The sequence below is a fragment of the Pantherophis guttatus genome, chromosome 14 (assembly GCF_059756535.1).
Source record: "Pantherophis guttatus breed Tessera chromosome 14, ASM5975653v1, whole genome shotgun sequence".
Classification (NCBI taxonomy): domain Eukaryota; kingdom Metazoa; phylum Chordata; class Lepidosauria; order Squamata; family Colubridae; genus Pantherophis; species Pantherophis guttatus.
This window is the reverse complement of record NC_142076.1, coordinates 23,074,283-23,096,521: the sequence shown is the minus strand read 5'-3', so window position 1 is coordinate 23,096,521 and position 22,239 is coordinate 23,074,283. Positions and strand designations below refer to the sequence as shown.

The following is a 22,239-nucleotide window of genomic DNA, read 5'->3' as shown; positions in this document are numbered from 1 at the left end:
TGTGAGTTTTTTGCTTCCCTGCAAGCATTGTTCAATGAATTTAACACAAAACTTGCAACAGTTTTTTTAATGATAAAAGTTCAACTTGATTTGGGTTAATTCATATAACTAGAGATTATGAGCCAGCGTTGTCTAAGAATACCAGGTGACAATCAAATTCCAGAGTGACTAACTATGAGAAACTCCTGAAGTATATGCAGCTTTATTGTATGCAGCTGCCTTTTTTTTTTACAGAAATACACGTATGGGTTATAATGTAGCTAAAATCAAAATCGGACCTAATTTCTTACGTGTTTTTCTTTGCAGAACCATCTCAAAAGATCATTTTGAGAAGAAAAAAAATGACACACTTGATCCTGAGCCGTAAGTATAGTGTGATTCTATTGGAACTTCTTCAGATTTAGGCTGGGTACGATAAGTCAGCTGGGAAACCTCGTGCGGAAAAAGTCTTTTAAAAAGTCAATATCCAGTAATTTAGAAAGCAGTGTAATGCTGAAACCTTACTTATTTAGTATATCTGAAACAGCAATCACATGCGGAAACACTTTTTAACATTTTTACGGTGTTAACAAACATATATGTATTTAATATGTATTTTTGTTTCAAGGAAGCTAAAACTTCTTCTCTTACATTGTTCAGTTTTGTTGATTGCAAAGAATGTGGCCGGAAAATGCACCAGATATGTGCATTACACTACGATATTATTTGGCCTTCTGGGTAAGTGGCTCTGAGAGCTGCCATGTTTTACTATTGTGAATATTTATTTTATTGATTAAATTTACTTGCTACCCATCTCGCTATCAAGCAAATCCAGGCATCTTACAACATGAGAAAAGTGACTATTTAATAATTAAGGTAGGTAAATTGAGGACCCAGTTGTGGGGGCAATAAGCTGACTTTGTATAAATATACAAAAGGATGAAGGCTATTGCTTAGCACATTGTAAGCCGCCCTGAGTCTCCGGAGAAGGGCGGCATATAAATCAAATTTTAAATATATATATATATATTAAGATTAAAATTAACAAAAAATTATCTAAGATAAAAACTAGCACTCCCTGGGGTGGAATGTTCATTTTGTATTAAACAAGTTTCAGAATTCTGTGTAGATGTAGATGATTTGCAACAAAAATATCTTTGTTCTGTGGTTCTGGCAAGAATCTGCTCAGCATGCTTGTAATATGCGGTTGCAATGATGTTTTTAAAATCCCTTTGTTTATTTTATGGAAAATGACTTGCTCCATCTTGCATTTTTGAGCCTAAGAAATATGCAGTTTTTATATATTAAATTTGTAGTCATTTCTAAATAATTCTTATAATTCAAGATGCTCCTAAGAAACCACTTCGTTTCTTAACTACATTAGACATTAGGCTTTTGGGGATCGTGTGGGTCTCCCATAGGCTTCGGTTACGTGTTTTTATGCAAGTGAGAAGGCACTTGATGAAATCTTGTCTGCATCTGAAAAAAGAATCAATCTTCTGTTGTCTGTTGCCTTTTATTAGGCCAACATGGCTCAGAATACTCTGGAGTGTTAAGGGCCATTCTGTGAATTTCCTAAAGGAATAATATAAATGCATGCCAGGTTTAATGTAATATCAGATTCCATTTGTGTGATACCTGATGTGGTGTGCATGTCACAATATGTCAAGGAAATACAATTCGTTGTTGTGTGCTGCCCAGAGTCACACTCATAAGAGATGGGTGGTCATATAAAAATGCCAAATAAATAAATAAAAGAAGTGCTGTTATCGCAGCAGAATGCAAACAGCCCTGTCCAACATCAATTCTTTTTGAGCATTGAACACAGATATTCAGCTGACAAGAAGTTCCCTGTGGCAGTCTCTTTGACCGACTGCTCTGGGATACAAAGAACTCTTCCAGCCAGATCCTAAGGGAATGTTGAGCTGAGAATTTCAAATTGTCTGCTTCATCATCGCTTGGCTAAGAGATTTGAGCTACTTGTGAGTCTTAGTACTCCTTTTTGCCATCAGCCCAAGTCCCTGGATTCAGCCATACAATAACATGTTCTGACAGGGCAGCTCTACAAACCCTGTGATCCCAATTTGCATCCCTTATGCTATTCAGGAATTAAGGTGGGCTTCAGCACCAAATTAAAAATGGCCCAGGGGGTGAGAAGAAAAAAAGTGCCTTTTGGCACATTTTCCGTTTATGAAGAAATTAGTATTTTGTTAAGTATTTTTTTTTCTTTTTTAAAAATCTTTTATAGTATTTTCAGTTCAGGATACATTTATTAACTCTTTATTGTGTTTTAGTTTTGTGTGTGATAACTGTTTGAAGAAAACTGGCCGAACACGCAAAGAGAATAAATTCAGTGCCAAAAGTAAGTTTATGGCCTCCTTTATTGTATATTAATTATATTTAAACACACTTTCTTAATACTTTTTTAAAGAACCCCATTATCAATTGTTTAAGTAATATTGTGGAAGGCCGTTCATATTTGGATTTTGTTTTGATTCAAATAAGTAAGGCAATGGGAAACATAATTTTATTGCAGATCTAAATATAAAGCAGAGTTCCGCTGGCAGCACTCCACTTTCCTCGTTTTCCCAGTAGAAAGGGGGCAGGGCATGCATAATATTCCCAGTTTTAGAAACAGCAAACCTTGTAAAGCATTTGGTGCTCCTGCCTCCATATAGTCCATAAGAGCTGTGCGGCACAGTGGTTGGAATGCAGTATTGTAGGCAAACTCTGCCCACAGTCTGGAGATTAATCCTGATCACCTTAAGGTTGACTCAGCCTTCCCAAGGTCGCTAAAATGAGGACCCAGGTTCTTGGGGGCAATATGCTGACTCTAAACCGCTTAGAAAGGGCTGTGAAGCACTGTGAAGCGGTATATAGGTCTAAGTGTTATTGCTATTTCGTACCTCATGAATACAGCCACCTTCCACCCCCCTTCAGTTCTGGATTCCTGATTGGTCTTGTGAACCCCTGTTGATTTGTGTTGATTTTGTTGGTTTGTATTATAAGGGGATGGTCTGTAGTAATAAGAGCCATTCCTTTATCGTTCGGAAACAAGCTCATCAATTTCCCAGGAGGTTACTTTCAATAAAGGATGTTGATTGTAGCTTTAAGAATAAAATTAAACATTGCTGTAATGATATTCGAGCGATGAACAGGACAATCTCTTTCTGTTCTTCCCTTCTTCCTCCCCGCCTACTAGGGTTACAGACTACCCGCTTAGGAAATCATTTGGAAGAGCGTGTAAACAAATTTCTGCGGCGGCAGAATCACCCAGAAGCTGGGGAAGTGTTTGTGAGAGTAGTGGCCAGTTCAGATAAAACAGTAGAAGTCAAACCAGGAATGAAATCTCGGTGAGTTTTGCTCTTCTTTTACTGGATTCATCTGATTACCATTACCAATTGACTGAATCCATTTCTCTATAATATCTTTATTTGAGCATCCAAAATTTTATTTTTTTCTGGACAGGGCCATTTTACCATATATTTATACATTGGGAACAGAAAGCCTATTATGCTGTGTCCATGACAACAGCTAACAGGGAAGATTAGGATCAATTAGATTAGGTAAAGAATTCCTGATGAGTATTTTACTGAAAAATAGTTACTGTAGAAGCCATAACAGATGAATAAAAGCAATTGTTTTTATTTCAACAGCAAGCTAGCTATATTCTAGAAAATGTTCGAGCCATTGCCTGCTCCCCCTTTTGGAGGGTGGGGGAGACCTGATTTCTCCCTAACCCTGTTTTAATACTGTAATGATCATATCTGCTATGATCTTGTTTTTCTCTCTTGTATGAGAACTGATTCTCATAACAGCCTAGCAGATAGAGCAGTCTTTTGCTTGGGAAAATTTTTAGAAATGTCATTCTCGGTTCTCTTTGCCCTTTAAGAAAGAATTCTAAACAGCTGGGCATTTTATGCCAAATGTAGGGCCAAAAGAATCTTATATATCAGAACAGCCTCTGAGTGGAGGTTGTGTTTGCCATTTTCATCTATTATAAAGCAATAATAGTTGAAAATAAACCAATAAATAGTAAGCTTTATTGAGAAGGACATTTTTTTCTAACAACAATTTATTCCTTAGCTTTTTATCTTTTACCTTAAAATGGTGTGAATTTCTCTCTGTTGTAGATTTGTGGATTCTCGTGAAATGGCTGAGGCCTTCCCCTACCGAACAAAGGCTCTTTTTGCTTTTGAAGAGATTGATGGTGTGGATGTCTGCTTTTTTGGCATGCACGTGCAAGAATACGGATGGGATTGTCCACCTCCAAACACAAGGTCTTGCTTTGCTTCCTTCCAAACAAAGGAAGGATTCTGGTTATTCAGTCTCCACCAGGCTGTTCTAGTTGTGGGGAAAATTAGATGAAGTGCTTTCTATTTGTATATCATTTTATTGCCTGCCTCGGTCTTGAAGGACATGAGGCAGTGTATAAATCTGAAGCGTAAATAGATAATAGTACGTCAGTAGGAAACAGTAAGCCAGTCTGGTGCCAGTAATGCCAGACAATCCATTCCCAAACATCTTTGGAAGGCCATGAAAGTCTCCCCGTTCCCCTTGGGGGACAGGTTGTTCCAACAGAGATGAGCCAAATAGAATGACTGTTATTATGTCCTATCCCTCTGAGGGACTTTTGGCAGGGGTGCCTAATCGTCCAAACCAAGAGTGGGAACTGTGTCTCCTAGATAGCCAGGCCTCGTTACATAGGTCCTTAAAGGTGGTGTCCAGCAGTTCAGATTTCATTCAGAAACAAGCATTTACCAGAGTGATAAAATGTGGCAATTCTGAAACAGCCTAATAATTGGGAGAGCTGATGCATTTTCAATCAGCTGAGGTTTCCAGATGGTCTTCAGGGGCAGCCCTATGTCAGATGAATTACAGTAATCCAACTAGATAGGATAGACAGGATAGCAATAGCACTTAGTCTTACAATACCGCTCCATAGTGCTTTACTGTCTGAGCGGTTTTCAAAGCGGTTCTGCTGACCTTGCAAGGCTGAATCGACTTCCAGCCCATCAGGATTAGACTCCAGGCAGAGTTTGCCTGCAATGTTGCATTCTAACTGCTGTGCCACTATGGCTCAAGATACAAGTTAAAGGAGCAATTATTCAACCACTGAATTTTCTTTCCTTTTTTCCACAGGCGTGTGTATATCTCCTACTTGGACAGTATCCATTTCTTTCGCCCAAGATGCCTCCGGACTGCTGTTTATCATGAAATCCTTATTGGGTATCTGGAATATGTCAAGAAACTGGGGTGAGTGTTCTGCCAGGACCTTTTAGCAGTGGACATCTTGATGGTCCTGACTTAAATGTGACGTGCATTCCTCTGAGTGGAAACAGGTGGAATTTGTTATATCCCTCTAACTTCTTCAGGGTCAGTCAGGACATTTTCCTTGCACTGGGAAATGGAAAAGCAAATGCCAAATGAGATTGGGAAGCATAGTTGAGAGGCCAGGGAAAGATGTCAGGGGATACTAATTTCATAGTAGACATAAAAAGAATCGTAAGCATTTCTCTGTATGTGTCTTGATTCTCCATTCTTCAAACACATTCATTCACCCATCCTTCCTTTCTGATTTACACATACTTTTTCCAACTCAGCTTCCCCCTTCTGATGCTGCAGCAGCCATTCAGATTGATGCAGGTATTGTGCTTTCTGTGGAGAGAGAGAAAGCACTCACTGCAAGCAGAGTGAAATGAGCGCAGTGTAAGTTAGACATTAGGAACAAAATCAGTCACTTGGAAAATTGCTCTTTGCTGTCTTCCTCCTTTGATCTCATTGGATTATCTTGATTTCCCTGCAGCAAGCTACAGTGAGAAGGGGAAGGGCGGGGAGAGGCGGACCAGCCAGAAATGCAGACCTCAACACTCCTGTCTGTCCTGTAGACTGTCAGTTCCTAAACACCTCATAGTAGTCTTCCTATATTGTGCATGGTAATTTTCTCTTCAGGTTAAACAATTCACACATTCCAAAAATATGTACAATTGTGTAGGCAAGTGTTAATGTTTCAGCTTTCTGATGTGAAACTCAGTGGAACTCTTAGTTTTCATATAAGTCATGCTCTGTATGTTGTTCATTGAGACTTATACAAAACATAACGTGTGAAAATCCCAGAAATTTATGGGAAATAAACTTACGGGCAGCTCTCTTTCCTGCTGTTAACTAAAAAAGCTTGAATAGCTTGTAATATTGACATTTTCTTTTTGTATATATGAAAGGCTTTCTAGTGCAAGAAGCTCACAGCTTTCTAATGAATAATAAGAAATAACATTCTTGTAGCACAAACTAACTTGATATTTTATTTGCATAAAATGGTTCAAGATTTGATGATTGTTATGAAAAGTGTGTGTGTGTGTGTGTGTGTGTGTGTGTTTTGTATAAAATGCCTGCTGTTCTACCTCCTGTGTATGTTAAAATGTCTCAAATCTATGCCTCAATGTGGTACATTTAAACATCCAAACTGCCATTAGAGGTAAAGCAGTTAAGTGGAAATTCTGGGCAAGCTGCCCTATTGAATCTTGCAGAAGCTTGTGTGCTTGAAGCTGATTTTTCCATTTCTTGGGAATGGGATAGAAAAATAAGAACCATATACATATTAACCCAGTTTCTTTTTACCATGTAAGCTCAGTACAGCTTTCTGAGTTGAGTTTTGTAGGATGCAATTTGTCACTTCCTTCCATCCCAGGAATTATTGAAGAGACTACAATTGACAGAATACCTGGAGTAATTCCTTGGGCAGATGCAAGTGGAAAGTGATTTTCCCCTCTTTTTTAAAAAAAAAAATGTAAGATATTTATATTTTGCCTATTAACCTTAAAGAACTTGAGGTTAGGGTTGTTTCTGGTATTTTTGAATTAAAATCAACCAGAGAACACTACATTTATTTCCTTCCTTTTAGCACAATACATAAGGCAATTATCAGTTAAGCATGACAACAGTAAAAAAAAATAAGTAGGAAGCCACCTGTGAGAGAAAACAAATAAGAACCAGTTATATTGGGTGTAGAATTTATTGGATTTGGGTCTTTTCCGATTCCAAAGAAGGGGGAGTTTTTTTATTCCAGGAAGTGGATCCAAGATTATTCAAAGAGAACATGAAGAAAATAAATTCTGTGGCCTATAAACTTTATAAACCAACAAACTTACCTCAGTGCTTGGGCACTGGGTTAAATAGCTCAAATAGCTCTGTATTTTCTTTGGATTAAAACATTAAAATTGTTATTAAAATATTGCCAATGCTGTTGTGCTGCAGGATCTGGAAACAGCTGGAGATTAATGTCCTTCCCAGTTTGGGTTTCTTTGTAAGATCATCAAACAATCAAGATGGCATATAGAACAAGTTAAAATCAGAATACAACAATATAAGATGAATTAAATAGCAAATTACCACACAGTGAATGCCCAAATTTAATATTGGTATAGATTGACAGTCCTAGTTTTGCAGGCCCAGATCCCATCTTTATGACCTCCACAGAGAGCAACATGGGTAGGGCTTCACAGACTTCAGGGGAATGCTGCTTGTGCAAGCAGGGTCAGCTCTTTTTTTTTTTTTAAGGTACTGTATCAACAGTGGTTATAGATTCAAGAGGCATATGGAGGTATGAATGAATGATTGAGTGTAAGTGCTGGTTATCTAAATATTATTTCTACTGCAGTTGAGCAGTTAGGATGGCTGCCTCCAATTCTGGACAAAACTATTACTTAACTGGGATGTCTTGCTTGTGTGAAACTCACAGGTATGTGACGGGCCACATCTGGGCCTGCCCACCAAGTGAGGGTGATGATTACATCTTCCATTGTCACCCCCCTGACCAAAAAATCCCCAAACCTAAACGTCTGCAGGAGTGGTACAAGAAGATGCTGGACAAAGCCTTTGCAGAGCGGATCATTCATGATTACAAGGTGAGGATTTCGTCAAAGAGAACCTGGAGACATTAGCATGTAGGCAGCAGTCCTCTCTCCCAGGGGCGGGTTGCATGCATGCACAGAAGCGGGAGGGCAGAGCCTCCCGCCCCCGCCACTACCGGTTTGCCCAATCCAGGGCGAATCGGTAGCAACCCACCACTGTTCTCTCTGCAGTCGAAAGGAAAATTGATAATTAGGATGGCTACAGTTCTAGAAGCAAATCAGTCATGCTTTTCTAGATCTCTGTCAATCCAAAATTAAGCACCAACATTTATCTTAAGTTTGGCTAAAGCAAAGGCATTGGCTGTGTAAATATGCTTACAATCATAATAAAACACAGAAAACTACTTTAAACCATCCTTTGTTTAAACCAAATGAGAGTATAGTAAGATAGTTTCAATTTATGTGATGTTTGTTGACTCCTATATTTTTGCCATTGCTCTTAGCTGTACCATTAACAACACCATGTAATCTTTTTTTAGGATATCTTCAAACAAGCAACAGAGGATCGGCTGACAAGTGCCAAGGAGTTGCCCTACTTTGAGGGTGATTTTTGGCCCAATGTATTAGAAGAGAGCATAAAAGAGCTAGAACAGGAGGAGGAAGAAAGAAAAAAGGAAGAAAGCACAGCAGCTAGTGAAACAATAGAGGTGACTAAATTCATGGGGGATGTGGCCACAGTATTTATGTGAGCTATGTGAACCACAAATTCTTTCAATCCACCAGAACTGTGAGTTACATGCCAAATTTCCTTTTAGAAGACCAAAATGGTACACAGGGGAGGCTCCCTTCATTTTAACCCCATAGCAAGAACCTGTGAGAGAGTTTGTGCAAGGAGAGACTGATCCAGTTGACTGAAGATCAAAATACAATTTGGTTTGTTTTGCATGGTGGTGTTTCTGATGTTCCAACTGTTCCAATAATAGATTAAGATTTAATTTGTAGCTTCTACTTAGGGTTCCCCTGCCCCCTCAATATGGTTGCACAAGCCCATCGTGGATTGATTATGCTGATAGTTTAGACTGGAAAGCAGGATGTAAAGAGTTTTGTGCTAGAGCAACACAGCAGAGAGCCTTGCTTGCCTGCCTCTGTTGCCATTTTTAAATTATTTGCTGAGGGAAAGGAGGAGGTGGATCTTTTTAATCCCACCTTTATTATTTTTATAAATAACTCAAGGCAATGAACATACTTAATACCACCTTCCTTCTATTTTCCCCACAAAAACCCCGTGAGGTAGTTGGGCTAAGAGAAAGTGGCTGGCCCACCCAGCCGGCTTCCATGTTTAAGGTGGGACTAGAACTCAGTTCAGATGAGTGGGTTAAATGTATGTTTCATGTTTACTTTTTGTTGTAGGTAAGTAGCCTGCAAAAGAAAGCAGGTCAAGAATGTTTTTTTAAAAGGAAGATGCATACAAATATTATTATGACTATTACGTTAATAATTTTGGTTTGTTTACTGGACTTTGCACTATATTTATATTCTGTTCATGCTCTTGTGGCCAATTAACATTAAATTTCTGGAATAGTTGACAGTATATATATATATATTTGGTTCTACAATATTGATATTCATGAAAGAGTAAAGCAGTACTTTACTTCAGTTTCATTTTTTGCAGCTGCAAAACACAGGTAGGCAGCAAAGAGAACCAGTTCAGTTAAAATGAAAGAAAAACCATGTAATCCATTGGGATTTTTTTTGTTTTAATTATCACCGTGGCCAGTTTTTCTGAACTCGATAGGCCAAAGGTAGCACAGGCTGCTCCCTCTGTCCCATACAAGGAAGAAGGTTACTTCTGCAGTTAAAGGACTGTTGAGTCCGCAGTCCTACTGAGATGTGTGTATTCCTGAGAGGTGTACAAAAAATCAAAAGTATTATTGTGGGGAACCACTTTCGTTTAGCTTGTCTGATTTTCCCTTGCCCATTCCTCCTAGCAAGCAGGTGTTCTCTTCACACATGCCTTGAAAGAGGAACAGTTGAGTAGCTTCCTGATGTTTTAACAGGGAAGCCAGGGTGACAGCAAGAATGCCAAGAAGAAGAATAATAAGAAAACAAATAAGAATAAGAGCAGCCTTAGCCGAGCCAACAAGAAGAAACCCTCCATGCCTAATGTGTCAAATGATTTGTCTCAGAAGTTGTATGCCACAATGGAGAAGCATAAAGAGGTACTATGGTCAAGCCCTCCTCATTTCCTTTTCTTCACCCACATGTGCAAAGTTTAATGTTACAAAAGAAAGAGGGAGGGAAATAGACCACATTAAGTAATGTGGTACCTTGGCAACTTGGCAGTTCTTATTGGTGGAGATTGTCTTGTGCTCACCTCTTCTTTTGCCTTCACATGGCAGGTCTTCTTTGTGATTCACCTGCACGCGGGGCCCGTCATCAACACCTTGCCCCCCATTGTGGATCCAGACCCATTACTTAGTTGTGATCTGATGGATGGCCGGGATGCCTTCCTCACTTTAGCGAGGGACAAGCACTGGGAGTTTTCCTCACTACGTCGCTCCAAGTGGTCCACTCTGTGCATGCTTGTGGAGCTGCACACCCAGGGGCAGGATCGCTTTGTTTATACCTGCAACGAGTGTAAACATCATGTGGAAACACGGTGGCATTGCACAGTCTGTGAAGTAAGTATATGTTGCCTGCTTTGATGCTACTCCAGGTTTGAATTGGTTTGCAACCTGTCTCTTCTTTTCTACAATACTTTTAAAAATAATATATGTTTATGATTAATAAGACATATAATAACTGTGGGGCCAATTATTATGATTTGAGCATTAGTTTTACAAAGCCATAGTAACACTTCTCCATGTGGGAATTCTATAGGAATCCTATTTTCTGAGTAAGGCTGTTCTGTATTAGTGGCCAGTGGAGTTCTTCATTATGGTCTTGATAATTGAATTACTTATTAATAGAACTAAAACTGTGACAGATGGAATGCCTCAGGTACATGCATCTAGCTTCACAAACTCTCCCTATTCTTTTATGCAGGTGAACCATGCATGCATACTTTCTCACATTGTAGGTTGTTGATCTTGGTGTCTCTCACTTTGCTTTTCAGGATTACGACCTCTGCATTAACTGCTACAACAGCAAGAGCCATGAGCATAAGATGCTGAAGTGGGGCTTGGGCCTGGATGATGATGGGAACAGCCAAGGGGAACAGCAATCCAAGAGCCCCCAGGAATCCCGTCGGCTCAGCATCCAGCGATGTATTCAGTCTTTAGTGCATGCTTGCCAGTGCCGCAATGCAAATTGTTCGTTGCCATCCTGCCAGAAGATGAAGCGTGTTGTCCAGCACACCAAGGGCTGCAAGCGCAAGACCAATGGAGGCTGTCCTGTGTGCAAACAGCTGATCGCCCTTTGTTGCTATCATGCCAAACACTGCCAAGAGAACAAATGCCCAGTGCCCTTCTGCCTCAACATCAAGCATAAGCTTCGGCAGCAGCAGATCCAACACCGTCTGCAGCAGGCGCAATTGATTCGCCGCAGGATGGCAACCATGACCACCCGAAACGTGCCTCAGCAGAATTTGCCTTCTCCTACCTCAGCAACGCCTGGGACCCCGACACAGCAGCCAAGCACCCCACAGACTCCCCAGCCCCCTCCTCAGCCTTCCCCCGTTAGCATGTCACCAGCTGGTTTCCCTACTGTAGGAAGAACGCCGGCACCCCCTCCCATTTCAGCGGGCAAGCCTTCCACCCAGGTGGCTGCTCCGCCTCCACCTGCCCAACCCCCGCCAGGAGCTGTGGAAGCAGCCCGGCAGATTGAAATCGAAGCAGCCCAGCAGCAGCAGCAGCAACAGCAACAGCAGCAGCAGCAGCAGCAGCAGCAGCTCTACCGGGTGAGCAGCAATGGCTTGCCTCCAGGCCGAACAGGGATGGTGAGCACAGCAGTGGGGGCGGTGAATCCCATGCAGCAGGCTGGCATGAACGTGCCCCGGCCTAACTCTGTCAGTGGCCCAATACTGCCCAATCTGCAGCCTGGGCAGTGGCAGTCATCAGCTCCGGTGCCCCCACAGCAGCCAGGAATGCCAAGGCCAGTCCTGCCCATGCCTGGCCAACAAACAGTAACTGGCCCAAGGATGCCAGGCGTGCAGCCACCAGCCCGAACGATTCCTCCAAATGCTTTGCAAGAGTTACTGCGGACTTTGAAATCTCCCAGTTCCCCGCAGCAGCAGCAACAGGTGCTGAATATTTTGAAGTCAAACCCACAGCTCATGGCAGCTTTTATAAAGCAGAGAACAGCCAAATACGTAGCAAACCAGCCTGGCATGCAGCCCCAGCCAAGCATTCAATCCCAAGCAGGCATGCCACAGACTCCAAGTCCACTGCAGCAGCCGCCTCCACCAGCAGGGTTGCATACTCAAACAGGCCTGCAGAATTTGAGTGCACTGCCAGCAGGTGTCCCGCGACCAGGGGTCCCTCCCCAGCAACCAGCCATAGGAGGCCTGGCTGCCCAGGGCCAGTCAATCAGCATCATGAACCCAGCTCACAATCCGGCTATGGCCAACATGAGTCCTCAGTACAGGGAGATCTTGAGAAGACAATTACTGCAGCAGCAGCAGCAAGGAGGAGCTGGGCTGGCCACTCACAGCCAGTTCCCACAGCCTCCAGGCCCTGGAGTTTATGCCCAAGCCATTCAGCAGCAGCGGATGCAGCAGCAGCAGCAGCATCTTTCAATCCAAGCAGGGGCCATGGGGCAGCTAGCTCAGATGGGACAGCTGAATCCTATGGGGCAGCCGGCCATGGGAGCTGATGGCAGCCCTAACATCCAGCAAGCTCTGCAGCAGCGACTCCTGCAACAGCAGCAGCAGCAGCAACTTAAACCACAGATGGGCTCCCCAGGCCAACCAAATTCCATGAGCCCCCAACAGCATCTGCTCTCAGGACAAGCCCCCACGTCCCACCTCCCTGGCCAACCAATCAACGCCTCCCTCAGCAGTCAGGTGCGCTCTCCGGCACCAGTTCAGTCCCCCAGGCCCCAATCCCAGCCATCACATTCCAGCCCATCCCCCAGGATACAGCCCCAGCCTTCTCCTCACCATGCCTCACCCCAGACTGGCTCACCTCACCCTGGGTTGGCTGTTACAATGGCTGGCTCCATGGAACAGGGACACCTGGGCAACCCAGAGCAGAGTGCAATGCTTCCCCAGCTCAACCCCCCAAATAGGAATGTGTTACCAAATGAGCTGTCCCTGGTTGGTGATACCACAGGAGGTGACACACTAGAAAAATTTGTGGAGGGCTTGTAGCATCCCATAGTTTCTCTCATGTTCCTGGACTTCTTGAACTGAAAAAGACTTGCAGCTCGAGCTAAACCCTAGATGGGACTGATTCATCCTCTACCTGTGAATGGATGAATGGCTGTTTAAAAAAAAGAGAATATATATTTTTTGTTAAAGCCAGCCAGGTGTGGTTAAAATATCTGGTCTCCTTGTTGTGGGTTTTTTTTTAGTTGTTATCGTTGACTTTACTTTTTTAAACGGGAAAATGAGTCCATTATATTCATATTTTTATTTGTACTTTCAAGACTAAGCAGTGGTGTTTAGCAGAGGAGAAAAATATTCACATTCTAATGTATCTTGCTACGTTTCTGACATTTGGCAGAAAGTTTTGTTTTGTTTTAGTCTTATTCTATTCTGGATTTTGCAAGTATCCTAAGTATTATTACCCCTGGGAAAGATAGGAACTGACTCTTGCACACACAGACACACATTGCAGATGTAGAAATTGTTGCCTGTTTCTCTGATAAAACTGGTTTTAGATTTAAAAAAATAGGGACACTCACTACTTAAGACATATTAATTTTAACAGGGAAGAAGTGTATTCTGTAATTCTTTGATGTGAACTTGAACTGAGGAAAAGCAATTACAGTGTAAATCATGCAAACTATAATTACTATAAATATGAACAATTCAAGATTCAATCACTGTATAGAGGGGGGAACAAACTCATTTCTTACTTCTATAGCATATTGTTAAATAAACTGTGTGCAACAGACAAAAGGATGTCCTTTAATTCATGTACATGGTATTAACTTAGTGTTTGGATTTTTTGTTATGAAAATGTTGTTTTCAACATTGTATTTGGACTATGCATGTCTTTTTCCATTGTATATAAAGTATTGCTTAAAAGTGATATAAATTACTGAAGTTTTTAAAATGTTTCTGTCGTTTAAAATCCATGTAATATTGTCAGTTTGTATTTGATTGTGTGCCTGTGAGAGTATAGGGATATAGATTTGAGTTCATTGAAAAGCATCCAGTAAGGAAGTAATACTCATACTTGGCTGCTGTACTAATTTATAATTTACAGAAAGAAATTAGAAGTATTCGCTTTTTAAAAACACATTTTGGGGAAGGAGCACCAGTTTGACTGAAACAGATGCTTCCTAAAGTAAAATCAAAGTACAAGGTTTTCTGTGCAATAACAATGAAGAAATTACACAACAGAATCAGTAGGGACAAGGCCATCTCCATTGATTTTCTCAGCCTGATCCTATCTACGATGTTCCATCTAAGGATGGCTATAGTATTTTTGAGGGGAGCAAAATTGGGCTTCTTACTTTGCCTCATACATTAAACAATCACTAAAAGGTACATGATGGGTTTTGTCAGGTACCATAACTGACAAATGTATCTAATGTATTAGTTTCAATGTAACTGAAAATACCACATAGGTTGTACACTGTAAATTCAGAGAAATCCTTCCTCCTCAGTGTGGTGGTGGTTGAATGTAAGTCATGTAAAACCTTAGATAGGGGCATGACATGTTAATGTTTATTTCTTTAATAAACACAGCTGCCCATCTAATATACATGACTGGGCAGTAACAGTTAAAAATATTGCAATGTGGGACCAGTCATACCTTAAAAAGATTTGTTCACATTTACTACATAAAATAATTTCTTGCTTTTTTAACAGTGGGAAAGTAAGAAATGAAATAAAAGACATAATTTAAGCAGTCCAAAAGAAGATATGCATTACCATCTCCATATGCAAGTATTAACAGTTCTGGTCCTCAGTCCTCCCAAATCTTGTGAGAAGTAAGAATTTAGAATGTGTTCAGTAAAAATGTGCCCTCTCACATCGCATCATCTTGTTCTCTTCTTCCCAGTTTTGTATTTTTTTACACCACACCTCCTGGGAGACTATTTTGTAGTAAATTACTTGCGCGGTACTCTCAAACGACATAAACATAAAAGTTGTCTTTGCAAATGAAGAAGTATGCTTTTTCCTCCTTCACCAGCCAGCCATAGGGAAAAGGTAGGGCGAAGATACTTCTAGGCCTTAACCGGTCATCCCACCAGGCATGCTGAAATCATTTCTCAGGATTGGATGCAAGTGACCAACTCTTGACATCAAGCATCTCCTCAAAATCTTCAATTTGGGCAACAAGGCAATTTTGACTTAACCAAACTAAGTATGACCATCCCCCATCAGCTGCAGTCTGAGAAAAGTCTGCATTTAAATCCATCTTTTATTACCAAATAGGGACTACCCATATCTAAGTCAACGAGAAAGTGGACTGCCCCTGTCCGAAGCTGCTCTTGGAATGCAGGCTATCCACTGTCCAGTTTGGCTAAAAGGGATCAAACTCGCTTCAAACCCCAACACAAATTATTTTCCCCCTGCTGCCGCCCAAAAAAGGATTGAGCAAATAAAAAAATATAAACAAAAAAAAGGAGAAGAGGCAGCTGACTGGAAACTTGCAGAGGAAAAAGCCTCCAGGAGTTCACATTCTGGAAGAATATCTAATAGCCAAAGGGCTTAGTATCACCTTTGCCCCTTTTTCTTGCATCTATGGAGGTGTTTTTTTTCTCTCCGAGCTTCTGCATTGGTAAACGTGATGCAGTTGGCATCCAAAAAGTCCAACAACTTGTCCAATGCAATCCTTACGCCATTTTGCTTCAGTTCTGCATGCAGTACAGACAGTTCAATGGGCTGATATAGCAGAATTTGCTGGCAAAGAGATGGATTGGAATGAATATAGTGCTTCAAGATTTCCAGTTTCTGACCCTCACCGCTAGCAGCAATCGAAGAGGCTGGTACATTTCCTTCTTTCTCTGCCAGCATGCTGACTTTAAACTCCACGGATGAACTAGGAACAGGATGAGAAAGGAAAAAGCATTAGGATACCTAGACAATCTCTTAAATTTACCTTACTTTTGAAAAAGGTGGGTACCTGGTATAACTCAGGCCAGAACTACTCACATCCACTACACAGCATCAACACAACCATTCCCCAAATTAAGGCTGGCTAAGGGTAGAAAATATGGCTGGCTGAGGATGGGGTGGGCAGGTGATTTTCAAAGTTTTTGCCTTCATTCCTCAGTATCTGATGATGCATGTCAACAGCCTAAAAAATCAGAATGGAAAAACGAACACTCTCCTTCCAGTCTGCCCCTATACCTTTGAGATGCTGCATAAGTCTCACTTCCAGCTCTTCTTGTGCCAGCTGGCACTTCAGAAGTTGTCAGGATTAGGTCTCCATTGCCCTCTCCATCAGTTGCTCTGTTTGTAGGAAGAGCAGCTCCCTTTGGCCACCCAAGTCCAGCCTCTGGCTTTTGAGCACCTCCTTCAGAGAGATCTGTATGGTTAGTCGTATTTGGGCTCCCCTGAAGCAGTCGATAAGGGGACAGACATTTTTGCTGCAGTTTCTGAAAGGAACTGGTAAAAACTGGCATAGATTTTTTCTTAGAGTCTGTTCCTGCCTGTTGGTGAGTAAACTGAAAAATTTCCTTCAGTTTTAAAACCATCTGCCGTTTTGGGAGAGCACGGACACCAAATCTAAGGAAAAAGGAAGCTAAATCACAATTCGCAAGCAAGCACAACCTGTACGGTATTTCTGTAAATTCTTGCCTACAGAAGGAGACTGCTTCAATCCCAACAGCACCAACCTGCTCAATTCCTTCTTCAGTTCTGGGGTGTCCATGCTTGAATAAGGTGGAAAGGGCATGAGCGGAGTAACGCAAGAGATGTCCTTGGCTTGCAAGGCAAGATCTGTAACCGATCAAAAGGGAACTGAATCAAATCAGCCACATGGTCTATATTCTGTCTGCTGCAAAACCTGTCTATCACCACTATATATACTACACTGGTTATTAGTCCACAGTAAAATCATCCCAAACCTCTGGGAAGACAGCTGTCAGATACTAATCCCCATCAGGCACACTTTTTTTAAATTAAAAAAAGCTCAACAGTTAATTAGAAAAGTGCTTTAGAAGGACAAAGCCAAAACTGTATTTCTAGACTGTTGCTTCCCTTCCAGAATCTACAGGAAATAGGACTCATCCAAAGATCCCTGTCTTTTGCAAAACCCGATATCCAATGAAGCTTAGCCAGGATTCTGGTCTGCAAGGATTCTGGTCTTGTGCTTCAGTGTAATCATTTATTGAGCTTCAGAGGACTCAACAGCTAAGTAAGTGGCAGGAAAAGGGCTCCCATTTTTTGAGTCATGTTACAAAGCAACTGTCAAAGAAGTTGTCATAACTGACCCAAAGCAACAACTTACCAGAAATCTTTGGAACAGGTATGGAAGCAGACAAACTTGAGCTGGCAGGAAGAGCTACATTGCTGTCAAAGTCTTCTCCAGGCCAATTCTGAGAGTTGTGCAGTAGCAAATCTCCCACTCCAAAATGGAACGTGGCTGCTGAATTAGTTACACTACTAGCAACAGTCACAGGGTGATTGTCCTGCATGTCAAACATGTGGACAGAAGTCCTCAAAGGATTTCTGGCATTTGCAGTTATTGCCTCCAAAGGTTCTACAAAGATGCCCCTTGAACATAGTGGCACTGCTTCCTGCTCCTCCTCACTGTCATCCACAACCACCACATCTCTCTCTGCTGCACATAGGCCATTGTCAGGTTTCTCTATTTCAAGCAAAGAGGTAGATGAAAGCACCGGCAGCAGTTCATAGCTGCAAGACAACGGTTCTGTCTGGGCTTCATGAGTCCATTGCTTTTCAAGGGAAGAATTCAACCTGGATTTTTCGACCTGCACATCATTCAAGCTATTCCAGGCTGCCAGAGGAGTTTCAGGCACCACCAATGTCCTTCCTTCACTCCAGCCTAAACCTTCCCAGAAGCTGCCTTCTTTGTGACCACTCGGGTCCAAGGGCTGATGGCATTCACCCAAAGATTGTGCCTCATTACAAATTAATGTGCCCAATCCATCTCCCACTTTACTTACATCCTGCTGGGGAGGGGCTGGGCTCCAGCAGTTTAGGACATCAGCAACAGGGCTCTCTTTATGCCATGACTGTTGCTCAGAGAAGCTTGAAGCAGCCTCTGCCAGTTTCTTTTCTGCCTCCCGTTCCAGCTCTTCATCAGAATCCAGTACTACAATATGGTTACTCGTAATATTCAGATCCTGAGGATTTACCGCACCAGACTTCTCTAGGCTGCCGATAGGAGCCTCTCCCTTCCTGTTTGTATTCTGTTGCTTTTCATTTTGAGAGGGAAGCCTATCTAATATGTTTGGCTGTGATCCAGATGTTATTGGAGAGAAAGGAACTTCTAGGTCTCTTGGCAAACTCATCTGGAGATCTTTTGCTGGCGCTTGAAAAAGCCTTGGAAAATTTCTTGCTGTAGTTTTATCTTTGGCTATGTTAATATTCTGCTTCCAGACAGAACAACATTTCATTTCTGAGACAGAAAATTGGGTTGCAGACGTCTCGAGATGATTACTATGAGTAGAATCCCCAGCTAACCCGAGATGAATCTCACTTGTGGGTTCTTTTCTACTACTTGCTCTGAAGGACACTATTTCTTTCAAATTTTGCTGGAACTCAACAGAATACTTTTTCAGATCTTTTCCCATGCTGGCAATAGAGGTTCTCAATTTGGATGACTCGTGATCACATTTTATTTCACTTTTCTTAATTGTCACACCTCTTCTGGGCTTCTCCAGCACCTTTCTTGGGCAAGAACCACCATCTTGGCCAATCTTCTTTTCCACTTCATCACATCTATATTCAGTGCAGACCTTTTCCTTCCTGGCTTCATCAGAGGTCATTCTGCGCTGAGTAGCCACAAACTCATAAATCTCCTCTAATTCCTGCTCATTCATACTGTCACTGATTTCATCTCTGCATACAGCTTTTGCCACAGTTTCCTCATCTTCATCCTGCCACATGGATTTCAAAAGTTCTTCAAAATCTCCAACTTTGTCTTTATCATCAGCTGGCTTTTCCACAGATATCTCTTCACTAGGTTGGCCTTCACACAGAGCAGCCAATTCTTTCACTCCAAACCTGCAAACATACGAATATACATAAATGTTCTTTCTCCTCTCTGGGTACAATGCATGGTATAAAATAATGTAATCCTTACTCATGCTTCATACAGCAAACCAAAATGAGCTCTGTTCAAAACTGTCATACGGTAAATTTCATAATGATTTACAACCAACTAAATACTCTGAAGCATCAACACACCGACCTTATTGCTAGGTCAATCACATCTGACAGCAAATGTTGGGGTATGAAATATTCAGCTGTGTAGAGGTACTTCAAGAATAGAGCGACAGCATCCCCTGGAGCGTCATATAACAGCACGCGGGAGGCTCCAACTTCTCCTTCTTCAGCCACCACAAAACGTCTGTGATCAACCTGGTAGCAGAACAGAAAAAGACACCAATCTCTGCAGCAGCAATCATAACCGAAGGCTCCTTCCCTTCTTCTTTCAAACTTTCCTGACCACATGTGGAAGTTGTTCTATACTGCAGACATTCAACAGCATTAGCACCATAAAAATGGTTTCTAGGTGTGGCAAAGTTTGCCAGTTCATAGGTTTCCTGCCTCAGCAATTAAAAATACATTTTCATTTTGTACAATACAGGTACATCTTGCTGAATTGGCTTTATTTTGCATTTGCCTATTGTAAGGCATAGCTGGTTGCTGCTTGTAGGAATAACTTTGTTGTAGGATCTCCAGTGAATCCTGCTGCCTACAGCCACTCTTCAAAAGTTTGGTTTATTGGCTGCAGTATAACTGACAAGTGAGATAACTAGTGTATCCTCACTAGTATTTCTCTCCCAAGCGATGCTATTAGAATCAACCTCAAGAGGAAAATTTAGAGATAAGAAAATGGAAAAAGTCCACAAATGTGGATCCATAATAACACTCAAGCATGAACAATGTTAAAATGTTTTCTACATACAGCCCCTAAACATGTTATGGCTACTTACAAATTGTAAAAGTTGAGGACACCGTGCATACAATACAAACATATGGGCATAAAAGACTTCCCCACTATCCACCTGGATCTGGATATCACTCAAATGAGGGTTATTGACCATCTCCTTGAAGGCAGCAGCCAGTGAGCCAAGAGGGAACTAAAAGAAGAAAGAAAGAAAAAATCAAGCTCCTCTTTCACAGCCCACTGGCAGAGAGATGATGTTAAATTTCTCATTAAAAACTTAAGTCTTCCATTTAAAAAGAAGGTTTGGGAGAAGGACTGCCAGCAAGTCACACACACATTCGGCTTAGTCCCAGAACCTTTAGAAGTTCTCTATTTGGCAAAAAGGAAATGAGGGTATTTTATATTACATAGAGATCCAATTACTCTTTTGCTGCTGCCGCCAAGCAATTGTACAGCTTGAGGTACTGAGTTTGGATGGACGCTCAGTATTATTCCTCATCCAAATACACTTTGCGTACAATTCTGTCCTTACTGTTTCACAAGAGCATTTTTGAGATAGTTGCTGCTGCTGCTGCTGCTGCTTCTCCAACAACCGAGTAAAAGCCTTTTGCTGAACACCTGGCATCTGTTCTTGTTCTACAAAAAATCATCACCATCATCATTAATATAAACCTGGCCTAAAATATTGCCACTGTTACATGTGAATACAAATAAAACATGTTGGTTATATCGTGGCTTTGTTCCCTTCCTGTTGGTCTCAGATACCACTGATTCCTTCAAGTGGGGATAAGATTTAGCAGAGTTAACATCTTTTTAGGCCAAGACAATTCTGCACACAGAACCACAGCTCCAAAAATAAACATTTGTGGAGATTTTTTCTCCTATGACACTAATTCCAATAGTCTCCCAGCTATTTACAAAAGGTGAAACTGAAAAGACTGCATTGTTTCCATCAAGATCCAGGGACGTTGCCACCCTTATAGGCAGCCAAGGTCTTTACAGCCCTTTGAACTCCCAGTCAGGGGGGCTTTGGACTCTCCTAGGCCAAGCAGCCTCACCCGGGTGCTCCAGCCGCCCAACATCAAGGCTCCACTGGGTGAACGTGAGTCCTTCCCCGGCCAGCTCCAGGAGATCTTGCAGGGTATCGGCATCTCTCGGACTGCCGGCTTTAAAGCACTCGCCGGTTCTGCTTGGGAAACGCTCCGTCTCTGGAGGCTCCGCTGGCGCCCCGGCCGTGCCGAATTCCGGCCTCTGAAAGGGGAGGAGGCTTCGTGGCAGCCCGGCCGAGACCAAACCGCCACGCGGGGCCGGTCGAGCGGCCGGGCTGAAGCCCTCAACCTGGGCCGCGGGGAGGCGAAATTGGCCTCGGGACGCTTCGGCGTCTCTCCGGGGACAGAAACGCCGCAGAAGAGCGACGGCTCAGCTGCCCCGGAGGGGAAGGGAGGGTCCCCGGAGAAGAGCCCGACGCTTCCCCGCAGCCACGCACCTGATCGGCCCCCCAAGGGGCGACGGCCGGGGCGCCCGTCAACGAGCTCAGCTCCCACAGCCAGCCTCCCGGGCTCGCATTAGCCGGGGCTCCTTTCCAGCGGCTGGCGGGCAGCGGGGGCGTGCGGGGCGCGGCCGGGGCCTCCGAGAGCAGCAGGGCCGCCCGGGCCTCGAGTCCGCGGCGGGCCTCCTCCGGCCCTTGGAGCAGCAGCGGCGGCGGCGGCCTCCCGCGGCCCCTCGCCTCTAAGCGGAGAGCAGGCGGCAGTCAGCGGCTCCCAGGCGGTGACCCCCTCCGCCTCCCACCACCCCCCCCGCGCGTCCCGCCTAACTCACCAGCCCTGGGCCGCTTCCCGCCGGGCCCGGCCTCCAAGCGGGACCTGGCCGGAACCGCCAGCGGTTCCCCGCCCGCCTCCCGCCGCCTCTTCCTCCCGGCCGGCCGAGGGGCGCCGCCTCTCTTGAGCCCGCACTCCGGGGGGACGGGAGACGGCCCGGCGGCGGGAGCAGCGACTGTGCCTGCCCCGCGCGCCGCCGCCCCCCGCCGCCGCCCCGGCGGGTCCCGCTGCCGAAACTCGTCCTCCGAGTCGACCATTTTGGCGGCGCAACAGCGCAGGCGCCGCCTTCCCGGCGCCGCGCGAGCTCCCCCTGCCGCCCGGCGGCCGAATTGCCCCAGCCATCTCGTTTGCAACAGCCCCGCGCCGGGACGGAAGAGTCACGTAAAGAAGCAG

The 22,239-nt window shown here is 43.3% G+C and overlaps 2 protein-coding genes across 11 annotated transcripts in view; one reads left to right on the top strand and one right to left on the bottom strand.

Annotated features, from left to right (window-relative positions):
- CREBBP (CREB binding lysine acetyltransferase) overlaps positions 1-14,047 on the top strand; it is a 47,962-nt gene extending 33,915 nt beyond the window's left edge. For all 8 annotated transcript variants that reach the window (XM_087878780.1, XM_060684027.2, XM_060684026.2 and 5 more), the window contains exons 21-31: positions 307-363; positions 640-717; positions 2,274-2,341; positions 3,182-3,332; positions 4,113-4,259; positions 5,122-5,235; positions 7,718-7,883; positions 8,369-8,536; positions 9,887-10,048; positions 10,229-10,510; positions 10,945-14,047. In XM_087878780.1, the coding sequence (XP_087734906.1) occupies positions 307-363; positions 640-717; positions 2,274-2,341; positions 3,182-3,332; positions 4,113-4,259; positions 5,122-5,235; positions 7,718-7,883; positions 8,369-8,536; positions 9,887-10,048; positions 10,229-10,510; positions 10,945-13,137 (3,586 nt within the window). In that variant the 3' untranslated portion in view covers positions 13,138-14,047. The remainder of the gene's footprint in view (positions 1-306; positions 364-639; positions 718-2,273; positions 2,342-3,181; positions 3,333-4,112; positions 4,260-5,121; positions 5,236-7,717; positions 7,884-8,368; positions 8,537-9,886; positions 10,049-10,228; positions 10,511-10,944) is intronic.
- A 595-nt stretch (positions 14,048-14,642) lies between these two features.
- SLX4 (SLX4 structure-specific endonuclease subunit) lies at positions 14,643-22,210 on the bottom strand. Of its 3 annotated transcripts, none has more exons than XR_004595395.3 (10): positions 21,848-22,209; positions 21,516-21,757; positions 21,088-21,280; positions 20,562-20,665; positions 20,076-20,222; positions 19,328-19,497; positions 17,399-19,140; positions 16,785-16,887; positions 16,099-16,674; positions 14,643-15,985 (listed from the first exon to the last, which is right to left on the bottom strand). XR_004595395.3 is itself a non-coding variant. In XM_034441337.3 (10 exons), exons 1-10 carry the CDS (start codon positions 22,101-22,103, stop codon positions 15,661-15,663), a joined length of 3,660 nt encoding a protein of 1,219 aa, XP_034297228.2. In that variant the 5' UTR covers positions 22,104-22,197; the 3' UTR covers positions 14,643-15,660. The 3 variants fall into 3 exon arrangements, 2 of the variants coding, with proteins under 2 accessions (XP_034297228.2, XP_034297229.2); XM_034441337.3 differs by having other exon boundaries at positions 16,297-16,674; positions 21,848-22,197; XM_034441338.3 differs by lacking the exon at positions 16,099-16,674 and having other exon boundaries at positions 21,848-22,210.
- Between the last annotated feature and the right edge of the window lie 29 nt (positions 22,211-22,239).

Coding starts and splice junctions, on each gene's coding strand:
- SLX4 (XM_034441337.3), bottom strand. CDS start 22,103: ATGGTCGACTCGGAGGACGAGTTTCGGCAGCGGGACCCGCCGGGGCGG. Junction 21,758..21,847: donor CGGGAAGCGGCCCAGGGCTG/GTGAGTTAGGCG, acceptor CTCTCCGCTTAG/AGGCGAGGGGCCGCGGGAGG. Junction 20,223..20,561: donor AAAAATGCTCTTGTGAAACA/GTAAGGACAGAA, acceptor TTCTTCTTTTAG/TTCCCTCTTGGCTCACTGGC.